The following is a 22,866-nucleotide window of genomic DNA, read 5'->3' on the forward strand; positions in this document are numbered from 1 at the left end:
CACCAATCTGTCAAAAACGACCTGCCGGGTCTTTCAGGGGTTTTCTGCAAACTCCCGCTTCCCGATCGGACACGAGTCAGTTCTGAGGGGAACGGGGAGCGTTCCTGACGGCAAGGGAGCAGCCAACTGCACACCTCGGGTGCTGTTTCCTCATCCGGCCTTTGGGAGGCCTGCACCCTCCATGTAGGCAGTTAAAGACTCCATCCACAGTCGAGGACAAGGAGCGAGTCACACCAGGAGAGAAGCACGCGCTCCTTGGCAGAGCTGAGGGGCAGGTGCGTAGTCCCAAGCGGAGGTGATGCCCAGGCTAACACAGGTAAGAAGCCAAATGGCTGTTATTCTATTAGGGTCTGAAAACGCCCACCGCCCGAGGGACGACTCCAAGAGACTTTCTCTCATGCAACCAGCAAAGGGTTAAAGATTTATTGATCCAACATGTTGGGGCTCTCTGAACATACAAGAACAGAGGAGCCTCGAGGAACTAAAGTATAGGGTTTATAAAGGCAAAAACCGCAAAATCGGGAGGGGGAGAGAATACACGGTTGCTAAGTGGTTGCTAAAATCTTACAATCAGCAATTATGATCTTAAGACATAGACAAATCCCATCTTCATTATTAGCCCAGGTAACCCAGGTTCAGCCTTTCTACTTTTAAGCTTGAGCAATCATGCTAGGGGGTTTTTGTGCTCTGCCAAGGGTGATGTAGTGCACTGCTATTGTCCGACTATTTGAGATCATAGTTTCAGACCAGGGTCTCACGGTGGGGGGGGGGGTGCTTTCCCAGAATGGAGTCTCAAGTGCCCCATAATGGAGTCCCTACTGTCAAGGGGCTACTTCAATTCCCCCGACAAGCTAGCACTGAAGAACATACTTAAAACCTTCCGTTATGGAAGCCGCTCTGTGCTGCAGGCCAGAGAGCGGACGACAGGGGTGGGCATCGGGACAGCAGCTGAGTTCCACTTGGGGTGCCTGTCGCATTCCACGCTGCAGTGCCCGGCTCAAGCCCCAGCTCCTCCTCATTGGATCCTGCTTCCTGCAAACGCGCAGGAAGGAGGCAGCAGGGGACAGCTCACGTGTCTGGATCCCGTCACCCACACGGCACTCGGGGTTCACTCCAGGCTCCTGGTTTCACCAGGCCCAACTCTGGGCATTGCTTGCATTTAGGGGATGAACCAGCAGAGGAACAATCTCTCTCGTCTTTCTCTGTCTCTTTTCAGAAAAAATGAAAATAAGTACATTTGAAAAAGAACAGAGACAATAGAAGTACTAACTAATCTTAAACTGCCAAGCTTGATAGCACAGTACAGAGTAAGACAGAAGCTGCCAGAATCTACTGCCAGTTTTGGCCAAAATATCAGAAATTGTCATAGCTGTGCCTTACTTCCAGGCTCTAGCCCAATTCCTCACCATTATCTACTCTGCACTGGTTAGGGAACCAAATTGTAGAACAGTTAGAACCAGGGAAGGCGAGGGAGCCACGCAGGCTACGCCAAAAGCTAATAGTGCTGGCCAGCTATTACCCAACTGGGAAACCCTTGGCTGAGACCATACCAGCACCTCGACTGTAACGTGTGATACGTCGGTGTCCAGAGGAGGAGACATGAAAGTTCGCTTCTTAATTTTCATCTTCCAAACTTAGAAAAACTTCTAAAAATAAACAAAAAGGTACACTTTCAATACAAACCTATTTAGAACATGTTTCAGAATAGTAAGAATCACTTGAATTCAGCGTGACTCTCATGATTTCATGGGTGTTTCGGAGGGAAGGGAATAAGTGGGGGTGAGGAGGTAGGAATACTCTGGCAGCTGGAGACGAATCCCCTGGCTTCTTTCTCCCAAGCCAAGTCGAGTGCTTTACTCTAAACCCTTATTTACATAAATAGCAAACGTTTTCAGCCACTCGACATGGCAGGGAAGTGATCTATCTGTTCAGGTGTGATACTTTATGCTCTGTGCAATGACCTGTGTTCTTTTATTTTTAAAGATAATATATATATGGCTGGCGCTGTGGCTTGCTTGGCTACCCCAGGTTCTAGTCCCGGTCGGGGCGCCAGATTCTGTCCCGGTTGCCCCTCTTCCAATCCAGCTCTCTGCTGTGGCCAGGGAGTGCAGTGGAGGATGGCCCAGGTGCTTGGGCCCTGCACCCCATGGGAGACCAGGAGAAGCACCTGGCTCCTGGCTTCGGATCGGCGCAGTGGCCATTTGGAGGGTGAACCAATGGAAGGAAGAACTTTCTCTCTGTCTCTCTCTCTCACTGTCTATAACTCTACCTGTCAAAAAAAGATAATATATATTATCTTTATATATAATATATTACATATATATATTATTTATTTGAAAGAGTAACCGACAGGGTGGGGGAACAAAAAGAGAGGGAGGGAGAGAGACTTCCCATCTGCTGGCTGACTCCCCAAATGGCCACAGCGGCCAGGGCCGGACCAGGCTGAAGCCAGGAACCAGGAACTCCATCTGGGTCTCTTAATTGGGGGGCAGGCAGGGTCCAAGCATTTGGGCCATCATCTGCTGCCTTCCCAGGTGCACTAGCAGGAGGCTGGATGAGACGTGGAGCAAGCGGGACTTAAGCTGGCGGTCCGTCGTGAGACGCCAGCATCGCAAGTGGCAGCATGACCTGCTGTGCCTCAGTGCCAGGCCCGACCCGTGCGCTCTCACTGGTTGCTGCACACAGCAAGTTATGGGATGCGCATAGCTCTCTGGGGCTGGTTGGCAGTGTAAATCAGAAGTGGGTCCCAGTCATCCACTTTCATTTTTAAATAAATTATCTGATGAATGCTTTTCTTTTTCTTTAATAACAAGTAAGGCATCTTTTAGGAATCAGTCAAAAACACTGTTAACTGTCATGAATGAAGGCTGGCCAGTGCTCTGTGGCTAACTCCCTGTGAGACCCTGGTCTGACCCAACGGGGTCTCAGCCTCTGGTGCTCAGGGTCTTTGACGGAACGAATGCGTTCTTGCTATGTACTGCTTTGCGTTCCTCTCATTTCCACTTCCACTCTTCAGTGACCAACAAGTGCACTTCAAGAAGTCCACGGAAAATAGAATTAAAGGATATATTTATTTTTATGTAAAAAAACTTGAAATCCACACATAACAGGGGGTGTCTTCAAAAATGTTCGTAGAAAATACGCATTAGGGGGCTTGCACTGTGGAGCAGGCTAAGCTGTCCCCTGAGACCTATATCCCACATGAGCACCGGCTGGAGTCTTCGCTTCTCCACCCCCCAGCCAGCTCCCTGCTTCTGCACCTGGGAAAGCAGCAGAGGATGGCCCACGTGCTTGGGCTCCTGACACACGTGTGGGAGACCCGGACGGGATTCCTGGCTTCGGCTTGGCCCGGCCTGAGCTGTTGTGGCCATCTGGGGAGTGAAGCAGTAGACAGAAGATTTCCCTCTCACTGTAACTTTTTCAAATAAATAAGCAAATCTTTAGATTTATGTGAACTACAGTATGAAGAAACTAGGCATGGATTTCAAAAATTTGGGGCATCAGTCTACACCCGTTTGAACTCTTTTTCCGTGAACTCTTTGAAGCGCCCTGTGTTTACCTCTCCATGTGCCCTGTTGTTTTCGACCAAGCAAAGCCTACGCCAGTGTCCTGTCTCACTGTGACGAGGAGTTGCTATAGAGGCCAGCGGCCTCTCGGGCACTAGCAGTGGATTATTAACTAAATTGATCCCGGAGCGTATGCTTTGCTGGTTAGGCTGATCCTTGGCTCACCACTTTCAGGTAAACATCAATCCCCTTTTTTTGTTCCAAAGAGGGTGGTGGTGTCTTCGAAACACGATCCCCACTCTCCCTGCCGCGGGACAAGCGAGAAGGCCAGCTGGCTTCCAGAAGACAAAGCGTTCTGCAACATTCAAAGAGAGAAGATCATCTCCAAGTTTCTCAAGGAAAGCGTTCTGAAGAGAGTGCTCCGCTCCCAGCAAATGAAGTGGCAGGCTCCCAGCTACCGGACACTCGAGCCGAGCTACGCCTTTCCTTGTACCAGAAAGTAAGTTCTGAGACTGAACCTGAAGCTATAATTTAAAGAGAATTTGTGGCGCCAGGCGAGGCCAACACGGCTCCAGAGCAGAGAACCTGAAGGCAGAGGACCTGGCGCTGTTCACAAGGGAGGGAATCCGGTCTTGCAGTAGAATCAGAGTTCAGGAGGCAACGTGTGGCCGACGATGCATCCCAAGTATTAGCTGCAGCACAGGCAGATGCAGGCGCTCACCTGACCAATGTGTTCATTCTCCTTTTGGAAATATGTTCACATTCGCAGCTATCCTGCTCTTTCCAGGGATAAAGCAAGGTTTTTTTTTTTTTTTTTTTTATCTTTTATTTAATGAATATAAATTTCCAAAGTACGACTCATGTGTTACTAAAGCAAGGTTTTTGCAACAAAACGGTGGCCTCCCAAGTAAGATACTCCAAGGAAGCAACGTGTTAGAGGTCAAGTTTTAAGACAAAGCTTCAGAGTAGGAACAGTTGCATACATTCTTAGAAAGGAAGGGTAGGAACACAAGAAGGTGAGGCTACGTAAGACGAATGCTTACGGAAACGGAGTCCTGGGCCGGGTCAAGAGTGATCGGCCGCTCCTCAAGGACAAAGCAGTTTCTGAAAAGAAAAAAGAACAGACCAGAGAGAGAGGCCAACCACTAATTACAAAGCGCTCATAAGGTGTCGTGCATGTTATTGGAATAATGTCCCGAGTTTCTGAAGACTTGGGCACGGTGACACTGGACAAGATGCTGTGGTTCCACGGAAGGGAGCCACGATCTTGGCAACACTGAAAGAAAAAGTAAAGGAAGTGGGCCAAGGGATGGGTAATATCACGGTGTGGAAATTCGGGCAGTTGGGCTCCGAGGTTGGGAAACTGCATCCCTTATCAGAGTATCTGGGTCCAAGACCCAGCTCTGCTCCCAATTCCAGCTTCCTGCTCGTGCGCAGGCAATGATAAGTGGGTCCCTGCCACCCACGTGGGAGTCCTGGATCGAGTTCCTGGCTCCTAACTTTGGCCTGACCCAGCCCCAGCCCCAGCTCCAGCTCTTACGGGCATGTGGCAGACTGAATCAGAAGATGGGAGTGCACTCTCTCTCTCTCTCTCTCTGGCTTCAAAATAATACATTTTTAAATTTTTCAATAGAAAAAAGCACTGTGGAGGGTAGACAGAAGTAAAAGGCTTTTGCCTGCAGAATAATCAGAAACTAAGAAAAGTTGCTACCGAGATTGCTTTGTATTATCCTGCACAGTGGGAAGGAAGGTGTTTCCCAGCAGGTAGGGGTCAGTACTGCTGCCAGGATGTGCCGAGTGGAACGGCTGAGTGCCCGGCCCAAGGCGGGCCTTCTTCCCTGACTTCACACGCCTCCACTGTCATGAGCGGAGTTTGCTAAGTGCTGTGGGATGGAGAGGGCCTGCCTTGTCCGACTTCATGTCTGAAAGCATGGTTGCACTCTGGATTAGGTAAAGAGTGCAGGTTTAAGGCAAGGCGAGCCTGAGTCTAACCCTAAAAACTAAATTCTGCGCAGGGCCGTGGGATGGCCTGGAAGGAAAGTACCTTCTCTTAGGCCAAGGACTGGTCCTAAAGCTGGACCTGGCCACTATGGGGAATGGCTGCCATCCAGCTCCTGGCTGGGTGAGGGCCAAGCCAGACCCTGTCACTACACGTCAGCACAGCCTTCCCCGCCAGCGTCAGGGAGAAGTAACCATGATTTTTTTTTTTTTTTTTTTTTTTTTTGGACAGGCAGAGTGGACAGTGAGAGAGACAGAGAGAAAGGTCTTCCTTTGCTGTTGGTTCACCCCCCAAATGGCTACTAAGGCTGGTGCACCGCGCTGATCCGAAGGCAGGAGCCAGGTGCTTCTCCTGGTCTCCCATGGGGTGCAGGGCCCAAGCACTTGGGCCATCCTTCACTGCACTCCCTGGCCACAGCAGAGAGCTGGCCTGGAAGAGGGGCAACCGGGACAGAACCTGGCGCCCCGACCGGGACTAGAACCCGGGGTGCTGGTGGTGCAGGCGGAGGATTAGCCTAGTGAGCTGCGGCGCCGGCCCATGATTTTGATCCTGATGTCAAAGCTTTCAAAAGTCTCCAGGGAAAGGAGGGACAGCGAAGTGGGGCGGTCACAGGTGCTCTCAGGAGTGGGAGGATCTGAGGAGATGCGTTTACGGACGGCACGTCCCAGAGGGACACTGGGGCATCGGGCATCAGTTCAGGGCTCTGAGACAAAGGGAGAGAGAAGGAACCAAACTCCGAAGCCAGGGACAGGGGAGATGGAATCTGCACACTTGTACACACACGCACTCTGTCTGCAGAGGCAGGAAAACTCAGCTGGATACAGCCTAGGAAGTGCTAGCCAGGACTCCAGTGCCTACCCCAACTCACTGTTTTTCAAGTAATCGTCAGCTGAGAAAAATTACTTAGTGTATCTAAGGTTCAGGTTACTCGTTTACAAAATAGGAATAACTAGTAAGACCTGTTTGCTTCATTGGGTTGTTCGTAAATTGGCTAATCCACACAAAGTGTTCAGCAATGTGCCTGGCTTATGGTAACCATCCCACGTACTCTGGCACATATTAGTTTTGCCAAGAATTAAATTCATTCAGCCATTTATTGAGTGCCTGTTTTATGCCAGGCACTTTGCTAGACAGAGCATGGGCACCACCTTTGAGGTGTTAAGAAGGTAGTGACTGATGTAAGTGAATGATTATAAGGAATTGTAAATAAATCCTGATACAACTGGAAGGAAGGGGTTTCAGCCCAGTGATGACACTTGGGATACCCCTATCCCATAACAGAATAGCTCGGTTCAAGTTCTGGCTCTACGCTCAACCCTGGCTTCCTGTGAACGCCTCTCCTGGGAGGCAGCAGGTCATAGCTCAAGTATTTGGGTCCCTGCCATCTACAAGACAGACCTGGATTGAATTCTTGGCTCCTGGCTATTAGGGGACTAAACTAGTGAATGGGAGCGTGCTCTGTGTGTGTGTGTGTGTGTGTGTCTGCCTCTCAAATAAATAAAATAAGATAAAATAACTGGAAATATAGGTTGTAGGGGAGGCAGCAGTATATTCTTTCTGAGCAGTAAAGAAAATTGACTTGTGAGCTAAAATTACATAACTATAGTTCAACTGTATAGGTAAAAAAGAGAGGAGGCGTTGTTACAGGAAGAGAAAAACTGATGTATGCCCTGGGAGGGAGAGGTATTTAGGAAACGGGTAAACCGTCTGACGTGTTTGACAGGTCATGTGTACTGGGAAGGAAGGCTGGTGAGCAGACACTTTAAGGCTGGCTGCAGAATTCAGATTTTATTCTTCAGGCACTGGGAGGGTTTTTGAGCAGGTTCACACATTGTAAGAGCAGTTTGGGAATTAGCCTGTGGGAGGGGAGGGCCTCCAGAAAGGTGGCAGGGAGACAGGCCTGCATAGATCTTACTCATTCACCCACACTGATTGTGCTCCTATTGTGTGCCAGCCCAGCTTCCTACCTCTTTAAAATGTATTTATTTATTTATATTCATTTATTTGAAAAGAGAAAGAGATAATGTTCTACCTGCTGGTTCACTCGCCAAATGCCTATAATAGCTAGGCTTGTGGTTGGCACTGTGGTGTAGTGGGTAAAGCTGCCACCTGCAGTGCTGGCATCCCCTATGGGCCCCGGTTCAAGTCCTGGCTGCTCCACTTCCAATCCAGCTTTTAGTTGTGGCCTAGGAAAGCAACAGAAGATGGCCCAAGTCCTTGGAACCCTGCACCCACATAGGAGACCTGGAAGAAACTCTCCTGGCTTCAGATCAGCCCAGCCCTGGCCATTTTGGCCACTTGGAAGTGAACCAGTGGATGGAAGACCTCTCTCTCTCTCTCTCTTTCTCTCTTTGCTTCTGCCTCTCTGTAACTCTGCATTTCAAATAAATAAATCAATCTTTTAAAAAAAATTGCTAGGCTTGGTTGAGGCCGAAGCCAGGAGCTCAGAACTCAACGCAGGTCTCCCACGCATGAACCCAAGTGTGTGAGTCTTGCCTGCTGGCTCCCAGAGTGTACATGAGGAGGAACCTGGAGTTGGAAGCACAGCTGGGACTCAAAAGACCCAGGAACTCTGACAGGGGTGCAGGCACCCCAAGTTGGTTCTTAACTGCGATGTCAAACACCAACCCCCGCTGGCACAGTTTTACAGTGATGAGAATTCAGTAATAAACTGGTTAGGCAAAGGCCCTACTCTCATGGAGTTTTACCGGAGAGACACACAATTAAAAAGGAAACAGGGCTACAAAGACAGTGAGGGGATGGGCAGTTGGCCTAGTGTTTAAACTATCCCATGTGGGAGTGCCAGTCTCTGGTCTCAGCTCTCCAATCCTTCTTCTGGCTGATGTTCTGAGATGCAGTAGGTGATGTTTCCAGCAGTCGGGTTCTTGCCACCCACGTGGGAGACCCCAGCTGAGTCCCAGGCTCCGGGCTTTGTGGGCATTTGGGTAGTGAACCGGCAGGTGGAAAATGTGCCTCCATCTCTCTCTCTCTCTCTCTCCCCCTTCTGTGTCTCTTTCAGATCAATGTATTTAAAAGAAGATTATGAGGAGTACAAAGAAGTAAATAAAAACAGGATGCTAGGAAATAGAGTGAGGTGGGTGAGACGGCTTCTTTCGGAAGGGAGAATGGGAACGCCCTGGGGAGCAGGCAGGCGGTGGATGGGGGCAGGGTGAGGGTCACAACCCCGAGAAAGCCTGCATCCTACACCCGCACGGGCATTTCCTGGGACGCTTCTCAGAGGGGCATGGAGTCGCGCCCCTGCCCGCGTGCAGAGCCAGTGTGTTTAGATATTTATGGGACCATCGGAGGGTTTAGAGCCACAGCCTGGTGTTCAGTCAGCAATATCAGCAACGGACAGCCAGTCTCCCTCACACGTCCAAGACTGACTACAAAACAGTATAAGGGACCGGTTCCTCCCCACTTACAACCACAGACAACCAGCTTTGTCCACCCCACTGTGGGAGACCACACACATCCTCACTTCTCCCCTCCTCCAACTTACGTCATGGCGCTGTCCCAAGAGGTGTGCCTTGGGGGCGCAGAACCGGACCTCCACAACCCAAATGTGTTTAAACACAGAAGGGAACGTTTTATTCCCCCCGTGGAAGAACGGCTGTTGACCGGAAACCCACCCGAGGCGGGCTCGCCCCGTCTCGGAGGGCCACGTCGCTTCCCTCGGCACGAATGTCAACCTTAGAAGTGTGCATGTCCACACCTCACTGGACCTGGATGGGCGCCAATACGTACGTTTAGCTCCGTCCAGGCTGCGGGCCAGGCCCGGGCCACGCGGAGCCCTCCTCGGCCGGCCGCTCGCTCGGGCCGTGCGGAGCCCGGGGCGGCCTCCGGCCTGCGATGGCCGAGAGGGCCGACCTGCCCCTGCGGGAGCCCGGCGCCCTGCCCTGGCGGCGCCGCGCGTCCCGCGGGCCTGGCGGCCGGGTGAGCCCCGAGTGGCTCCGCGCCTGGGCGGCCCCCGAGTACCGGTGGAATGCGGGGCCGCCGCGGGTGCTGCAGCTCCGCGGGAGCGGCCGGGAGTCCTGCCCGCTGGCCAAGGCCGCGGAGCCGCAGCTCCGCCCTCGCCTGGCGTCCGTGGGCCCGGCCTGGGCCCCCCGCCTGCCCTCGGCCCCGGCGCCGGCCCGCGGGCCTCGCCGGCCGGCCACCGCCCACGGCGCGGCGCTCGGGGCCGGCCGCTGCCCGCTGCCCTTCCTGTCCGCCCGCTGCAGGAAGGCCCAGTCGCAGGGGGCGCCCGTCAAGCCGTTCGTCCAGCACGCGGAGGCGCCGGGGCCTCGGGGCGGCGGCGCCCCCGGAGAGGACGCCGGGGAGGACACGTGGGCCTGCGGCGCCGCGGGGTAAGACGCCGGGGCCGCCTGCTGTCCTGGGCCCGCCCGCAGGTCCCGCCTGCTGTCCTGGGCCCGCCCGCAGGTCCCGCCCGCAGGTCCCGCCTGCCCGCCCGCAGGTCCCTCCTGCTGTCCTGGGCCCGCCCGCCCTCCTGCTGTCCTGGGCCCGCCCGCCCGCAGGTCCCGCCTGCTGTCCTGGGCCCGCCCGCAGGTCCTGCCCGCAGGTCCCGCCTGCTGTCCACGGGATGGGGACCTTGCGCCCAGCCCCAGACGCCCACCGCCCCGCGCCCCGGCCTCACGCCCCCCTCCCTGGGCTGGGGCCCGCTGCCCCCTCCAGGCAGCCTGGAGACACCCCTGGGCGCCCCACCTGGGCCGCTGCCCTCTCCCGCCTTCCTTCAGCCCCAGGGCTTGCGCCATAGGCGGTGGTGCGGAACCTACAGCACCACCTACCGCAGTCAGCACTCAGACTGCGGGGCGGTTTTCGTCCGTGGCTTTGTTTTGTTTCCCCCTCCAGACAGCCGTACCGCAGCCCCGGGAGCGCTAGGCTGGGTAGAGGACTCTGGCTCCTTTGCAAGCGGCGGTGGTGTTTTAGACCCCATGGTAGCTGGGCGGCGAGAGGATCCCCTGCGTGTACCTTTAAGACCTCTGAAATGTGCTTGCTTGCTCCGCTCAGATGTAGTTAGAACCCTGTGTTGAGTGCTTGATTAATGAATGAATGCAAGCAGATCCGGGGCCCTATTTTACAAGCTCCAGATACCTGACCATGATCCCCCCACCCCACACATCTGTGGTTCATCTTCTTACCTGGGGTCTCGCTTCTCCCAGTCTGTGGTCAGATCTTCAGTGGGTGGGCTCCTGGCACCTCCTGATGCGGCCTGCCCCTTGCCTTCCTCATTCCTGCTGCTTAGGGAGCCCTTTCTTTACCTCCGACACGGAAAGCCGAAGCTCATGCTGAACCTTATCCATGAATGTGTCTGTCTCACAACCTGTGCAGGATTGTAAGGAAAACCAGGAGCAGCTACAACAAAAGGGGGAGAAGAAATGGTGAGAGCTGTGGCAGCAGCCTACAAGCGCCAGACGTCTCTCTTGAGGTATGGTGGAAGCCACCGGACTGCACACCACAGCACCTCTCATCGCCAAGACCGACCGGCTCCCACCGGCTCTCACTGCTGAGGTTTCCCGTAGCAAACGGAAATTTTTTTATTTCTTTTAGCCGAGGGAAAGTTAGCCAACTTGTCTCCAGATCTTAATTGCAATTGAGTTTTGCTAAAGCCACCGGCCTACCTTGTGATCAGTCGGACACACTGCCTGATCGAATTTTCTCCCAGATGCCTTGTAAAAAATGTGGGTGAGGCAGACGGGATACCAGAAAAAAGACGCAAGCCCCTGCCTTTTAGAGACTTGTAAGCTGGCTGACTTCACGTTCCGTTGACTGGCCTGCCTTCACGGCTGACAGGTTTGGTCACTGGATAACTCACACCAACTTCCCTTTACTGTTTTCGGGTCAGGGTATTCCTCTGATCGGTTATTTCACACCCAACGGGATTCCACAGTGGAAAGAAGCTTGAGAATCTACCAGGCGGGTTTCCGAACAACTCATCCCACTGAGTTGGAACCTACAGTCTTTGTCCAATTCTTCATTTTAAAAAGCTCCGCAGTGCTTCTCTTGCAGAGATTAGATCTCATACCCCTTACAGCAGACAGCAGGCCATTACTTTTATGTTTGCTTTTTCAAAGCTTCCAGAAGAAGATACTGTGCAGCCTGCTGTCCAGGCCTCACCTGCCCTGTGTAGCAGAACACAGCGCTCTGTGGTACACTAAATCCTCAGGCCGCACTGAAGCCGGCTTCTGCCGGTTCCTCCGCAGTGTGGGCATGACGCCCACCAACGCCTGACGGCTCATTTGCTTTGCTTTTAATTCACAAAGGTTTTCTTGTGTAAAATAGTAAACAGCCGAGTTCAGTCTCAGAAAAATTTATTTTTGTATAAATTAATCACATCATCACTTTCTCTCTTTATGAAGAAATTATTAAAAACAAAAATCCCCCCACTTCTCACCCACTGCGCTCTGATGTCTGGAACATACACTCAAAGATAGGACCTTTGCCTTTTCATCCATGTTTCTTTCCTCTGAGTTTTCTCCAAGCCTTCTCACCATCCCGAACTCAGAATGAGTAGGGGGCGTTAGTGTCGCAGATGGCACCAGGATTAGATGTTCTTGGTTGCTGGGAAGTTGTATGAGTGTTCAGATCTGGCCCTCAGACACAGAGTTTGATGTGTGTGAAACGCCCAACAGGGCGTTCTACTGTGCTTTGAAAATCAGTTTCGAACACCTGCGAGTCACTGAACAAAATGTGAGCCGTGGGCTGTTGTAAAAGCCTGTCCAGTCCCTGAACAGTGGGTGTCGTCAAGCTCCAATGATTTGATGAGAGAACACTGCGTGTTCCTCGGAGATCCTGGGCAGTGTCTTTAGGAGGGAACGGGGATCCGAGCCTCCTGCCCTTATCACTCCTTACCCAAAGAGCACATGGAATGGTGCACGTGACCTCCTAGACTGTCCTCATGTGGCGCTCATGCCGGAAAAAACTATTGTTCTAGAACTTATCTCACTGGGATTTGGATGCGGAAGTACCTGTTCCTGAAAATAAGAACTCCCCTGGAAGGGATAATGCCGCCGGCGGTAAGAAGTCCCGGATGTTTATGTTCAAATTGGAACGCTCGTGTTAAAGGGGGTGGGCTAGAATGCAACCAGTCTCATGTAACTATTAATTCTGCTTTTCTTTCACACCCGTTCTTCCAGGCACAATGAACAAGGTAAGAATCAGTATTTAAACAACTCACAAAACACCGCTTTAAAATTATTTGTGTGTTCCTTGACATTTTTCTTTCTCAAAGTTAAACTTGCAAGGTTATTTCTGTAGAGTTCTTCACACAACTGAAACTGGTCACGAAATCAATATTTTGTTGCATATTAAGTTTGTTTCAGTGTAATACTGGAAGCGGAAATTGACATCCTGGTGAATGTGATGTTTTCTAGTCACTGATAAAAGAGAAGTGGTCTCAGGCCTCAAGACGGCCCAAGGCAGTGGGAGTTTACCAGTGGAAAGCTGATTTTCCACTTTTGATCAAACTTTAATAAAAGGATTTCCTTTATTCTATATTGTCTTATTCATGATATCCAGGGCCCATTGGGTAGCACCAGCTGGCATTTGTAGTAGATTATCCTAATTCCTGCTGAAATCAGTAAAAAGTGATTTCTCTGCTATAAGGGGGGAGCACTGGGCTTCAGGAAATGCGCCTTGGTTGGAATAAGAGCGACACGTTGCCAGAACAGGAATAAGCTGCAGAGGTATGTCGTGTCTGAAAGTCTCCTGGTGTTTTGTAGAACCATCTGGAAACCCCAGCAGAGAAGCCGAGGCTAGAACTTCACTTGTCAGAGCAGGCTCACAGAAGAACACAGGTGCGATTCGGTTCTTCATGCTCCTAAGTCGTCATCTTTTGCAAACGTGCAGTTAGTAAAGTGTTGTCCCTGCTTACTCTATTCTCAGAAGAGTGAACAGGACATATTCCAGTTGTGGAGTTCTCCTCTCAGTGAAGGAAGCACCATGGAGAACAGGTAAGAGAGTAGTTTTGTGTTTTTGTAAAACTCCAATTTACCTAAATAAATTTAAACATGGATGAGCCCACAAACCACCGGAGGAAGGAGCATTGTGTGTGATTAGTGAGAAACTGGAAATTCACCCTGAAACAGGAAGTGGCTGCAGATGCCACAGGACAATCCGCATGTGGATAAGCACTGAGAGTTCACGGCGCCCTTCATAGGAGGTTTCAATGGACAGTTTAGACTTTGCATTGAAGGAGAAAGGACTATAATGGGAAAGTACTACTCCATCTGCCAGTCACTAGCATTCTGTATATGTTTTACTCATAACTCAACCAATCTTAGAAGATGGGCACTGGGGCCAGCGCTGTGGCGCAGTAGGTTAATCCTCTGCCTGCAGTGCCAGCATCCATATGGGTGCCGGTTCTAGTCCTGGCTGCTCCTCTTCTGGTCTAGCTCCCTGCATAGCCTGGGAAAGCAGTAGAAGATGGCCCGAGTGCTTGGGCCCCTGCACCCACGTGGGAGACCTGGAGGAAGCTGCTGGCTTCGTTAGCTCAGCTCTAGCTGTTGCGGTTATTTGGAGAGTAAACCAGAGAATGGAAGACCTTTCTCTCCGTCTCTCTCTCTCTCACTGCCTGTAACTCTACCTCTCAAATAAACAAATGAAATCTTAAAAAAAAAAAAGAAGAAGAAGAAGGGCATTGTTGTCGCCACCCATGCTCTACAGGTAACATTGAGACATGGTGGCGCGGTTAGTAACTTGCCCAAAGCCGCACGTTTGATGGATGGTCAAGCTGGTTTGCAGTAGTAGCTTGGTTCGTTCTCATAGCCACTACACGGTATCGCTGCTCAGACTTCCCATGCACTTTAATTCTTGTTTTTTGGTCTTTAAACTACTTGGCATTAGAACCAGCTGTAATGCTTCCTGAAAACAGGTTACAGAGTGGCCTTTGGCCCAGCAGCTGCAACACTCACGCTCACGTCCCGCATCAGTGTCTGGGTCCCTTTCCCGGCTCTGAGCCCACTTCTATCTCCCTACCATTGCAGACCCTGGGGAGGCCGGGGATGGCTCCCGCATGGAGACCTGGACTGAGGTTCCAGCCCTGACTTCAGCCCGGCCCGGTTCACTGGGGAGTCAAGGAGTGGATTTTCTTGCCCCCTGGAGGCAAAGGCGTTCGAACACAGGCCCCCTGCTTCCTGGTCCCATGTTCCTGTCCCCCACGCTTCATGGAGTCGGGTCTGTTAAAGCTGGAGACGTAGGGTGACTTCCCTGTGGTTTGCCAAAGGCAAGGCGGTTTGCCTGCTTTTTAGCTATGTGTGCACGTTTTTATCGCTTTGTGTAGAGTCTTTTTTCAACATCCGTCCAGCCATGTTATTGTTTATGTAAAGTGGCTCTAAAGAAGGTACTGAGACCGCACGTCTGTCAGTGCATCCGATCTTTCAATGAAAGTATTTCGAGTTCTCTTTCTCTTATAAAACAAACAAACACAAAAACCCGCAAAAACCCTGGGGCCGGCATTGTGGCATAGTGGGTAAAGCTGCCACTTTCAACTTGGGCATCCCATATGGGCTCTGGTTCAAGTCCCGGCTGCTCCACTTCTGACCCAGCTCCCTGCTGATGTGCTTGGGAAAGCAGTGGAGGACGGCCCAGGTGCTTGGGCCCCTGCACCCATGTGGGACACCCAGAGGAGGCCCCTAGCTCCTGGCTTTGGTCTGGCCCAGCTCTGGCCATTTTGGCCATCTGGGGAGTGCACTAACTCTGTCTTTTCCTCTCTCTAACTCTGCCTTTCAAATAAATAGGTGAATCTTAAAAAAAAAAAAACAAAAACTTAGAAACTCACTATTTATGGCCTCTCTTGCAGTATTCATTTCAATAAAATACCTAGAAGTAGTACTCCTAAAATTGAAGCTCACCATTGGATAGAAGTCACTAGGAGCCAGCGCCACGGCTCAACAGGCTAATCCTCTGCCTAGCAGCGCCGGCACACCGGGTTCTAGTCCCGGTTGGGGTGCCGGATTCTGTCCTGGTTGCCCCTCTTCCAGGCCAGCTCTCTGCTGTGGCCAGGGAGTGCAGTGGAGGATGGCCCAAGTGCTTGGGCCTTGCACCCCATGGGAGACCAGGAGAAGCACCTGGCTCCTGCCATCGGATCAGCGTGGTGCGCCGGCCGCAGCGCGGAGGCCATTGGTGAACCAACGGCAAAGGAAGACCTTTCTCTCTGTCTCTCTCTCTCACTGTCCACTCTGCCTGTCAAAAAAAAAAAAAAAAAAGGAAGAAGTCACTAGGGACTATATCTGGGATAAGTTTTGCTTAATAGATGTTGTTTGCTTCCTTTTTTGTTTGTTTGTTTAAAATATTTAAAAAACCCATGGTGACTAACATAGAAGTCTTTGTTAAGTTACCTAACTTCAACTTTTTGCCTAATTCTTAGTAACATTTCACAGTCATTTCTTTTTTTTTTTTTTTAAGATTTATTTATTTGAAAGTTAGAGTTACACAGAGTGAGAAGGAGAGGCACACAGAGGGAGAGAGAGAGAGAGAGAGAGAGAGAGAGAGAGAGAGAGATCTTCCATCTGCTGGTTCACTCCCCATTTGGCTGCAACGGCCAAGCTGAGCCAATCCGAAGTAAGGAGCCAGAACCTTCCTCTGGGTCTCCCACGTGGGTTCAGGGGCCCAAGCACCTGGGCCATCTTTTACTGCTTTCCCAGGTGCACCATCAGGGAGTTGGATCCGAAGTGGAGCAGCTGGGACTCAAACCGGCGCCCATATGGGATGCTGGCACTGCACGTAGTGGCTTTACCCGCTATGCCACAGCGCCGGTCCCTTCACTGTCATTTCAGTTTGATTTGGATATCCTCATTTTCAGATGTAATAACTGCATGGAAAATATAGGCAGATAGACATAATTAGCCAGTTAGCCAGGTTTAATAAACTCATCATTTGTGCTTATACAAAGGAATGCCTGGTTAATATTTTAATCTATACTTAAAAGTGGATATAGTTATATATAGTTAGAGCATATTTGGGAGTCAGCATGTCTGGTATAGATAGCTAGCTACACATGCCATTTGAGGTACACATGAACCCATCTTTGATAAAAGCTACATACATCATTTTAATAGCATTTGAATTCTAATCAACATACTATTCATTGATTAAATTCTTTTTTAAAGGGAATTCAAAAAATCTTCCATGGAAGCTGGCTTTCATGTAAACAGCAGCCCCATAAGGCTGTTCACGTTGAAGCACTCCTTACCAAGTGCTGCGGCTGATAAGCAGGTGGGCTCTTTCCCCACACTGCCGACGCCCTTCAGTCTCTGCTGGCCTTACGCGGATGGAGACTTTTCTAAGGACGGAAGTGAGCTTCATAGTAATTCACGTTCAAATACGGAAAACAACGATGGCGAGACTGTATCTGCTCCAAATTGGAATGTGAAATATGGAAACAGCAGCGTGGAAGAAAATGTAACAGATGAAAGTGACTTATCAGAAAACGAGAAAGCGAATGATACTTTACTCAGCTATTTTAAAAAGATGGATTTGAAACTAAAGCCGGAAACCATTGAAAGCATTGAAGAGTCGTTCCCCGAGGAGCCCAGTGAAGCGTTTCCGTACCCCGACTTCCTGCCTGCGCCCTTCAACGCCCTGGACTTGCACAAGCTGGCCCTCTCCAAGTCTGAGAACTGGAAAGCCACAGTGGACGCTGCAGAGAGCTCTGTGGAACTCCTGATAGCCCGTTTGCTGGAACTGGAGCGACTACAGCACACAACCATCCAGAAAGAGAAGCCCAGACTACAGACTCCTTTCTGCGCCCCAGCACTCACCGAACGACCCTCTTCGTCCAAAGCTGCACCAAAAGGAAAACAGTCAAAAGTTTCTGACTCTTTGGGTTTTCAGGCATCTTGCACAGACAAAAGCCGAGAAAAAAGAAAAAACAATTCTGGTTCTTACAAGCCTGAGCAGAATGCTTCCAAATGGAATTGGAGCAATTCTGGCAGATATAAATGGGATTCTAGACCGCCATCTTTAAAAAGTTCACCTACCACAAAACAGCTGATGGCAACTTATGATGACTCTAAGAATCAAAGAAATTCCACTTTAAATCCATGCCAAGAACTCTCACCTAAACCCACTATTCCAGAAACAACTCAATCACTGGTGAAAATGGTCTCAGCGAGATGTCTGCCGCCAAGGTTTCCAATACCAGTTTCACCTATACCTTTGACTTTTCCTGAAAATCAGAGCGAAGAAATTAAGACATCAAGGACTAAAAAAAAACTTCATCGAAAAAACATAGCATTGAATAGACCATTCTGTATTCAGAAGCTAAACTGTCCCCTTCATTTATAGCCAAGAATAAGTGTTCACCCATTGACCAGAAATAAACCACTTATTTCATGTATCCCAGTGTGAGCAAATCTATTGCGAGGAGCCCAGCTCAAATACGGCTCGTCATTTCAAGATGCAGGTGTCTGAAAAAAAAAAAAAAAAAAAAGCAAAGCAGAACACCACACAGAACAGCCGCTTGATGTGAAGTGGAGTAGAGCTCTGAAAACCCTGGCCAAGACCTCCACGTATACAGCTCCTAGGCTGCACATTTAACAATCTTTTGTATGTTACGTTTCAAAAAAAGTCTTACTTAGTAAATTATTCTGTTCAAAAGATTGTTCTTTGATTGTGATTGTCTTCCAGCATAATTCAATCATCACTAAACAGTATAATTGATTTATTTCTGCCATGGGTGGTCTTTTATTGTACCTATTATAAGAGTGGCAATTACCACTGTTATTTAAATTTTTTTCTACAACTTTCTATTCTGGTACCATTTTCCCTCTCTTTCTATGTCTCCATAAAAAGTCTATCATTTTGGCCTATCCTTTGGGCATTTGCGTGGCCCTTTAAAGTGGAAGAAGCTGCTGTGTGTTAAATTAATATACGAAGTTCTCTAGATGCTCCCAAGTCCCTGTGGACTTTCCGCTGAGCGGTCTACTCCTTTTTTCTAGTCAGATACATCAAAGTCAGGTCAGTTCTCTTCTGGGCCCAGTGCATGCTCAGGTATGCAACAACTTTCTTTCATTCAGACCTAATAATTTCAAAATGTTGAAGGAGAAGCTGAGTCAGATCACTGGCCGCAGAATAGCTGAGTGGACCAGCAGATGGAGACCTCTCTGTCTGCCTTTCAAACAAATTTTAAAATTTTTTTAAAAAACTTAAAAAAGCAACCGCAAAGGTTCGTGTTTTATCCAAGGTTTAACGTTGCTGTCTGAACCCTGGTTGTAGAAATTTCACATATTAACTGGGAAAATGGAAAATTACATGACTGACAACTTTATTACACCTAAGAATCAGGGAAATAGGAGTGGGCCGTTGGCCTGGTGGGGAGGATGTGCTCGAGGGGCCAGTGTTGTGGCGTAGTGGTCAAGCCTGAGACTGGCCCCATGTGGGCACCACTTCAATCCCTTTGTGCTCCGCTTCTGATCCCTGCTAATGCAGCTAAGCAGGTGATGGCCCAAGCGCATGGGGCCCTGACAGCGTGTGGGAGACCCAGATGAAGCTCCTGGCTCCTGGCTCCAGCCTGGCCCAGCGCTGGCCGTTGCTGGCATTTGGGGAGTGAGCCAGTGGATGGAAGCTCTCTCTCCTATCTCTCCCTCTTTCTGTAACCCTGCCTTCCATACTGGAGTGCCTGCATTTGAGTCCTGGCTCCTGCTTCTGACTCCAGCTTCCAACTAACGTGAGACTCTGGGGGGCAGCGATGATAGCTTAGGTAACTGGGTTCTCGCCACGCATGCGAGGCACTTGGACTGCATTACTGCCTCGAGCTTTGGCTTGGTCAAGCCCCAGCTGTTGCAGGATTCTGGAGAGTGAATCAGAAGGTAGGAACTGTCTGTATCTCTTTGCCTCTCAAGTTAATCATTTTTTGTTTGTTTGTTTTGACAGAGAGAGAGAGACAGAGAGAAAGGTCTTCCTTCCGTTGGTTCACCCCCTAAATGGCCGACACGGCTGGCGCTGCGCCGATCTGAAGCCAGGAGCCAGGTGCTTCTCCTGGTCTCCCATGCGGGTGCAGGACCCAAGCACTTGGGCCATCCTCCACTGCCCTCCCGGGCCACAGCAGAGAGCTGGACTGGAAGAGGAGCAACTGGGACTAAAACTGGCGCCCATGTGGGATGCTGGCGCTGCAGGCTGAGGATTAACCAAGTGAGCCACGGTGCCAGCCCCCATTTTTAAGAGAAAAATTGGAAACAGTGGAGTCCAGGGCGTGTGTTCTGACCCAGTGGGTTGAGCTGGTACTTGGGAAGCCAGTATCCCATATCCCTTATCAGCACTCCAGTTCCAGTCCTGGTAGCTCTGTCTCCCATACAGCTTCTTGGTAATAAGTCTGGGAAAACAGTGGAGGATGGGCCAAGTGCTTGGGCCACTGCCACTCACTGAGGAGACCCAGATGAAGTAGGAAGATCCTGACTTCGGACTGGCCCAGCCCTGGCCACTGTGGCTATTTCAGGGAGTGAACCAGGGTTGGAAGATCTGTCCCTCCTTCAGTCACTCTGCCTTTCAAATAATTAAAAAAAAAATCTATAAAACACAAAAATGGGGCTGGTGTTGTGGTGTAAAGGCAGGTAAAGGCACTGCCTGTGATGCTGGCATCCCGTATGGGCACTGGTTCTAGTCCTAGCTGCTCCACTTCCCATCCAACTCATAGGAAAGCACCAGAAGACCCAAGTGTTGGGCTCCTGCCACCATGGGAGACCTGGACCAAGCTCCTGGCTCCTGGCTTCAGCCTGGCCCAGCCCCAGCCATTGCAGCCATCTGGGGAGTGAACCAGTGGATGGAAGATCTGTGTACCTCCCTTTCTCTGTAAGTTGGAAGACTTCTCTATTTCTGTAACTCTACCTTTCAAATAAATTTCTTTTGGTAAACACATTTCATATATACAGATTTGGGAATATAGTGATCCTTCTCACCCTCTCCTCCCTCCCGCCCTCACTCCCACCCTTTGTCCTCATTCGTATTTCCTCCCTTCATCTTTACAATGATCTACTTTCAGTTTACTTTATACTCCTAAGATTGACCCTACACTAAGTAAAGAGGTCAACAAACAGTAAGAAAAATCCACTCTTCCTCAGCCATAGAGACAAGGGCTGTAAATAATCAAATCTCAAAACATCAATTTCACTCCTACACATTTTTGGTATTCCATTAGTTATCACAGATCAAGGAGAATATGGTATTTTTTTGGTCTGGCTTATTTCACTAAATATAATGGTTTTCAGTTGCATGCATTTTTTGGCAAACAGGATTTCATTTTTTATGACTAATATTCCATACAACATGTATACCATAATTTCTCTACCCAGCCATCAGTTGGTGGACATCTGAGTTGATTCCATACCTTAGCTAATGTTAACTGAGCTGCAACAAACATGGGGGTACAGTTAACTCTTTCCTATGCTGACTTCATTTCCCTTGGGTAAACTCCAGAGTGGGGTGGCTGGGTCATATGGTAGGTCTATTTTCAGATTTCTGAGGTAGAGGTATCTCCATACTGTCTTCCACAGTGGCTATACCAGTTTACATTCCCATCAACAGTGGATTAGGTACCTTTTCCCCCACATCCTTGCCAGCATCTGTTTGTGGATTTCTGTATAGGAGCCATTGTAACTGAGGTAAGGTAAAACCTCGTTGTGGGTTTTTTTATTTTTTTAAGTTATTTATTTTAAAGGCAGAGTTAGAGAGGTGGTGGCAGAGAAAAAGGTCTTTTATCCACTGGCTCACTCCCCAAATGGCCCCAAAAGCTGAACTGAGCCAATCTGAAGTCAGGAGCCAGGAGCTTCTTCCAGGTCTCCCAAGTGGGTGCAGGGCCTTGGGCCATCTTCTACTGCTGTCCCAGGCCATAGCAGAGCTGAATCAGAAATGGAGCAGCTGGGACTTGAACTGGCACCCACATGGGATGCCAGCACTGCAGGCAGAGGCTTTACCTTCTATGCCACTGAGCAGGCCTCTTCTCATTGTGGTTTGGATTTGCGTTTCCCTGATGGCTAGTGATCCTAAGCATTTTATGTGTCTGTTGGCCATTTGAATTTCCTTTTTGAAAAATGCCTGTTCAAGTTCTTTGCCCATTTCTTAATTGGATTGTTTTGTTGTTGAGTTTCTTGAGTTCTTTAAAAAAAAAAAAAAAAAATGGAGTCCAGGTTTCCAGGACAGGCCTAATGAAACAATTTTGGTATCTATGGATACAGATTACAGATATTCCAGGTAATTTTAATATAGGTGGTTCTTGGACCACACTTTGAAAAAGACTTGATGTAACTCAAGTTTTCCATAACTTTTAAAACATTAACCTGTGATCAAAACTTCACACATTGCCCCAAGGTACCAAATGAAAAGTAAAAGGGCCTCTCCACCAGTCACCCCCCACATAAAACCACTGTAGGTGTTCAACATCACCCTTCCTCTGTGTGATGCACTGAGGTTAGGGGTAGGTAATTCAAATTCTGGAGAGAACAACGATAGCTTGTTTCTTCTTTCTTTTCCAACCTTGGTAGAAGAGTTGGGCTCAAATAGCTTTCTTAGAGGCAGGGATTATATAGTGTGCTTGGTTTTTAGGTTAGCTAATTTAAAGAATTTTCTGGAGCCATACCAACACAGTAGAAAAGCCAGGTTCTCTTAGTATAATGAATTTTACCTGTATTCCAATTAGTTTCAATATCCTAAGTAGTATAATATCCCTTCACAAGATGATGCAAAAAAATAGGCATATTTTCACTCAGTGCCAACTCACAATGAACTTTCTGGTTCCCATCAACCATTTTTGTGATTTTTGCAATTTGTTGTAACTTGAGTCCTGAATGTTACTTTTGAATCCACTCTCATTTTTGCCTTCTTTACCTGGATTTCATTCCCTCCCTCACAAATAAATTTTTATTTGTAAAATCATCAGGCAAGGACACACCTGTTTTGTTCACCACTGTATTCTGGTAGTTGGTACTCTGTGGGAAAAATTACCTTGTCCTTTTTCATTTTATTTTAATTGAAAGGCAGAGAGAAGCCAGATCCTCCACACATTGGGTTATTCTCCAAATGTCTCCAATAATCAGGCACGGGCTAGGCCAAAGCCAGGAGCCCAGAAGTCAATTTAGGTCTCCCAGGAAGGCGGCAGGGACCTAAGAACTCAAGTCATCACCGGCTGCCTCCAGGAAGGCACAGTAGCAGGGCCCTGGGTCCTGAGGCAGGCGCTCTCCATGGGGGTGCTGGACCAGCTGTGCCAAACACCTGCTGTGTCTTCATTATTGTGTGATGGACTGGGAGCAACACTGCCTGCCAGACAGCAAATACTAACAAGTTAGAGTGGAAACAAGGATTACACAAGAGGGCAAGCTCAAAAATGAGCTGCCGTAGCATTAACCCTTAGTGTAATGAAGGACGTCTCACTGG

General features: G+C 49.4%; 1 protein-coding gene across 1 annotated transcript; it reads left to right on the forward strand.

Moving 5' to 3' along the window:
* Window positions 1-2: 2 nt before the first annotated feature.
* Window positions 3-18,099, forward strand: FAM217A (family with sequence similarity 217 member A). Its single transcript, XM_008274268.4, is given in 11 exon segments — window positions 3-316; window positions 3,773-4,005; window positions 8,525-8,599; window positions 9,726-9,851; window positions 10,834-10,930; window positions 12,437-12,518; window positions 12,639-12,652; window positions 13,224-13,298; window positions 13,387-13,454; window positions 16,611-17,770; window positions 17,773-18,099. Coding segments are annotated over 11 exon segments (1,998 nt in total). The 5' UTR covers window positions 3-298; the 3' UTR covers window positions 17,823-18,099.
* Window positions 18,100-22,866: the final 4,767 nt, after the last annotated feature.

The sequence above is a fragment of the Oryctolagus cuniculus genome, chromosome 5 (genome assembly GCF_964237555.1).
Source record: "Oryctolagus cuniculus chromosome 5, mOryCun1.1, whole genome shotgun sequence".
In the NCBI taxonomy this organism is placed as follows: Eukaryota; Metazoa; Chordata; class Mammalia; order Lagomorpha; family Leporidae; genus Oryctolagus; species Oryctolagus cuniculus.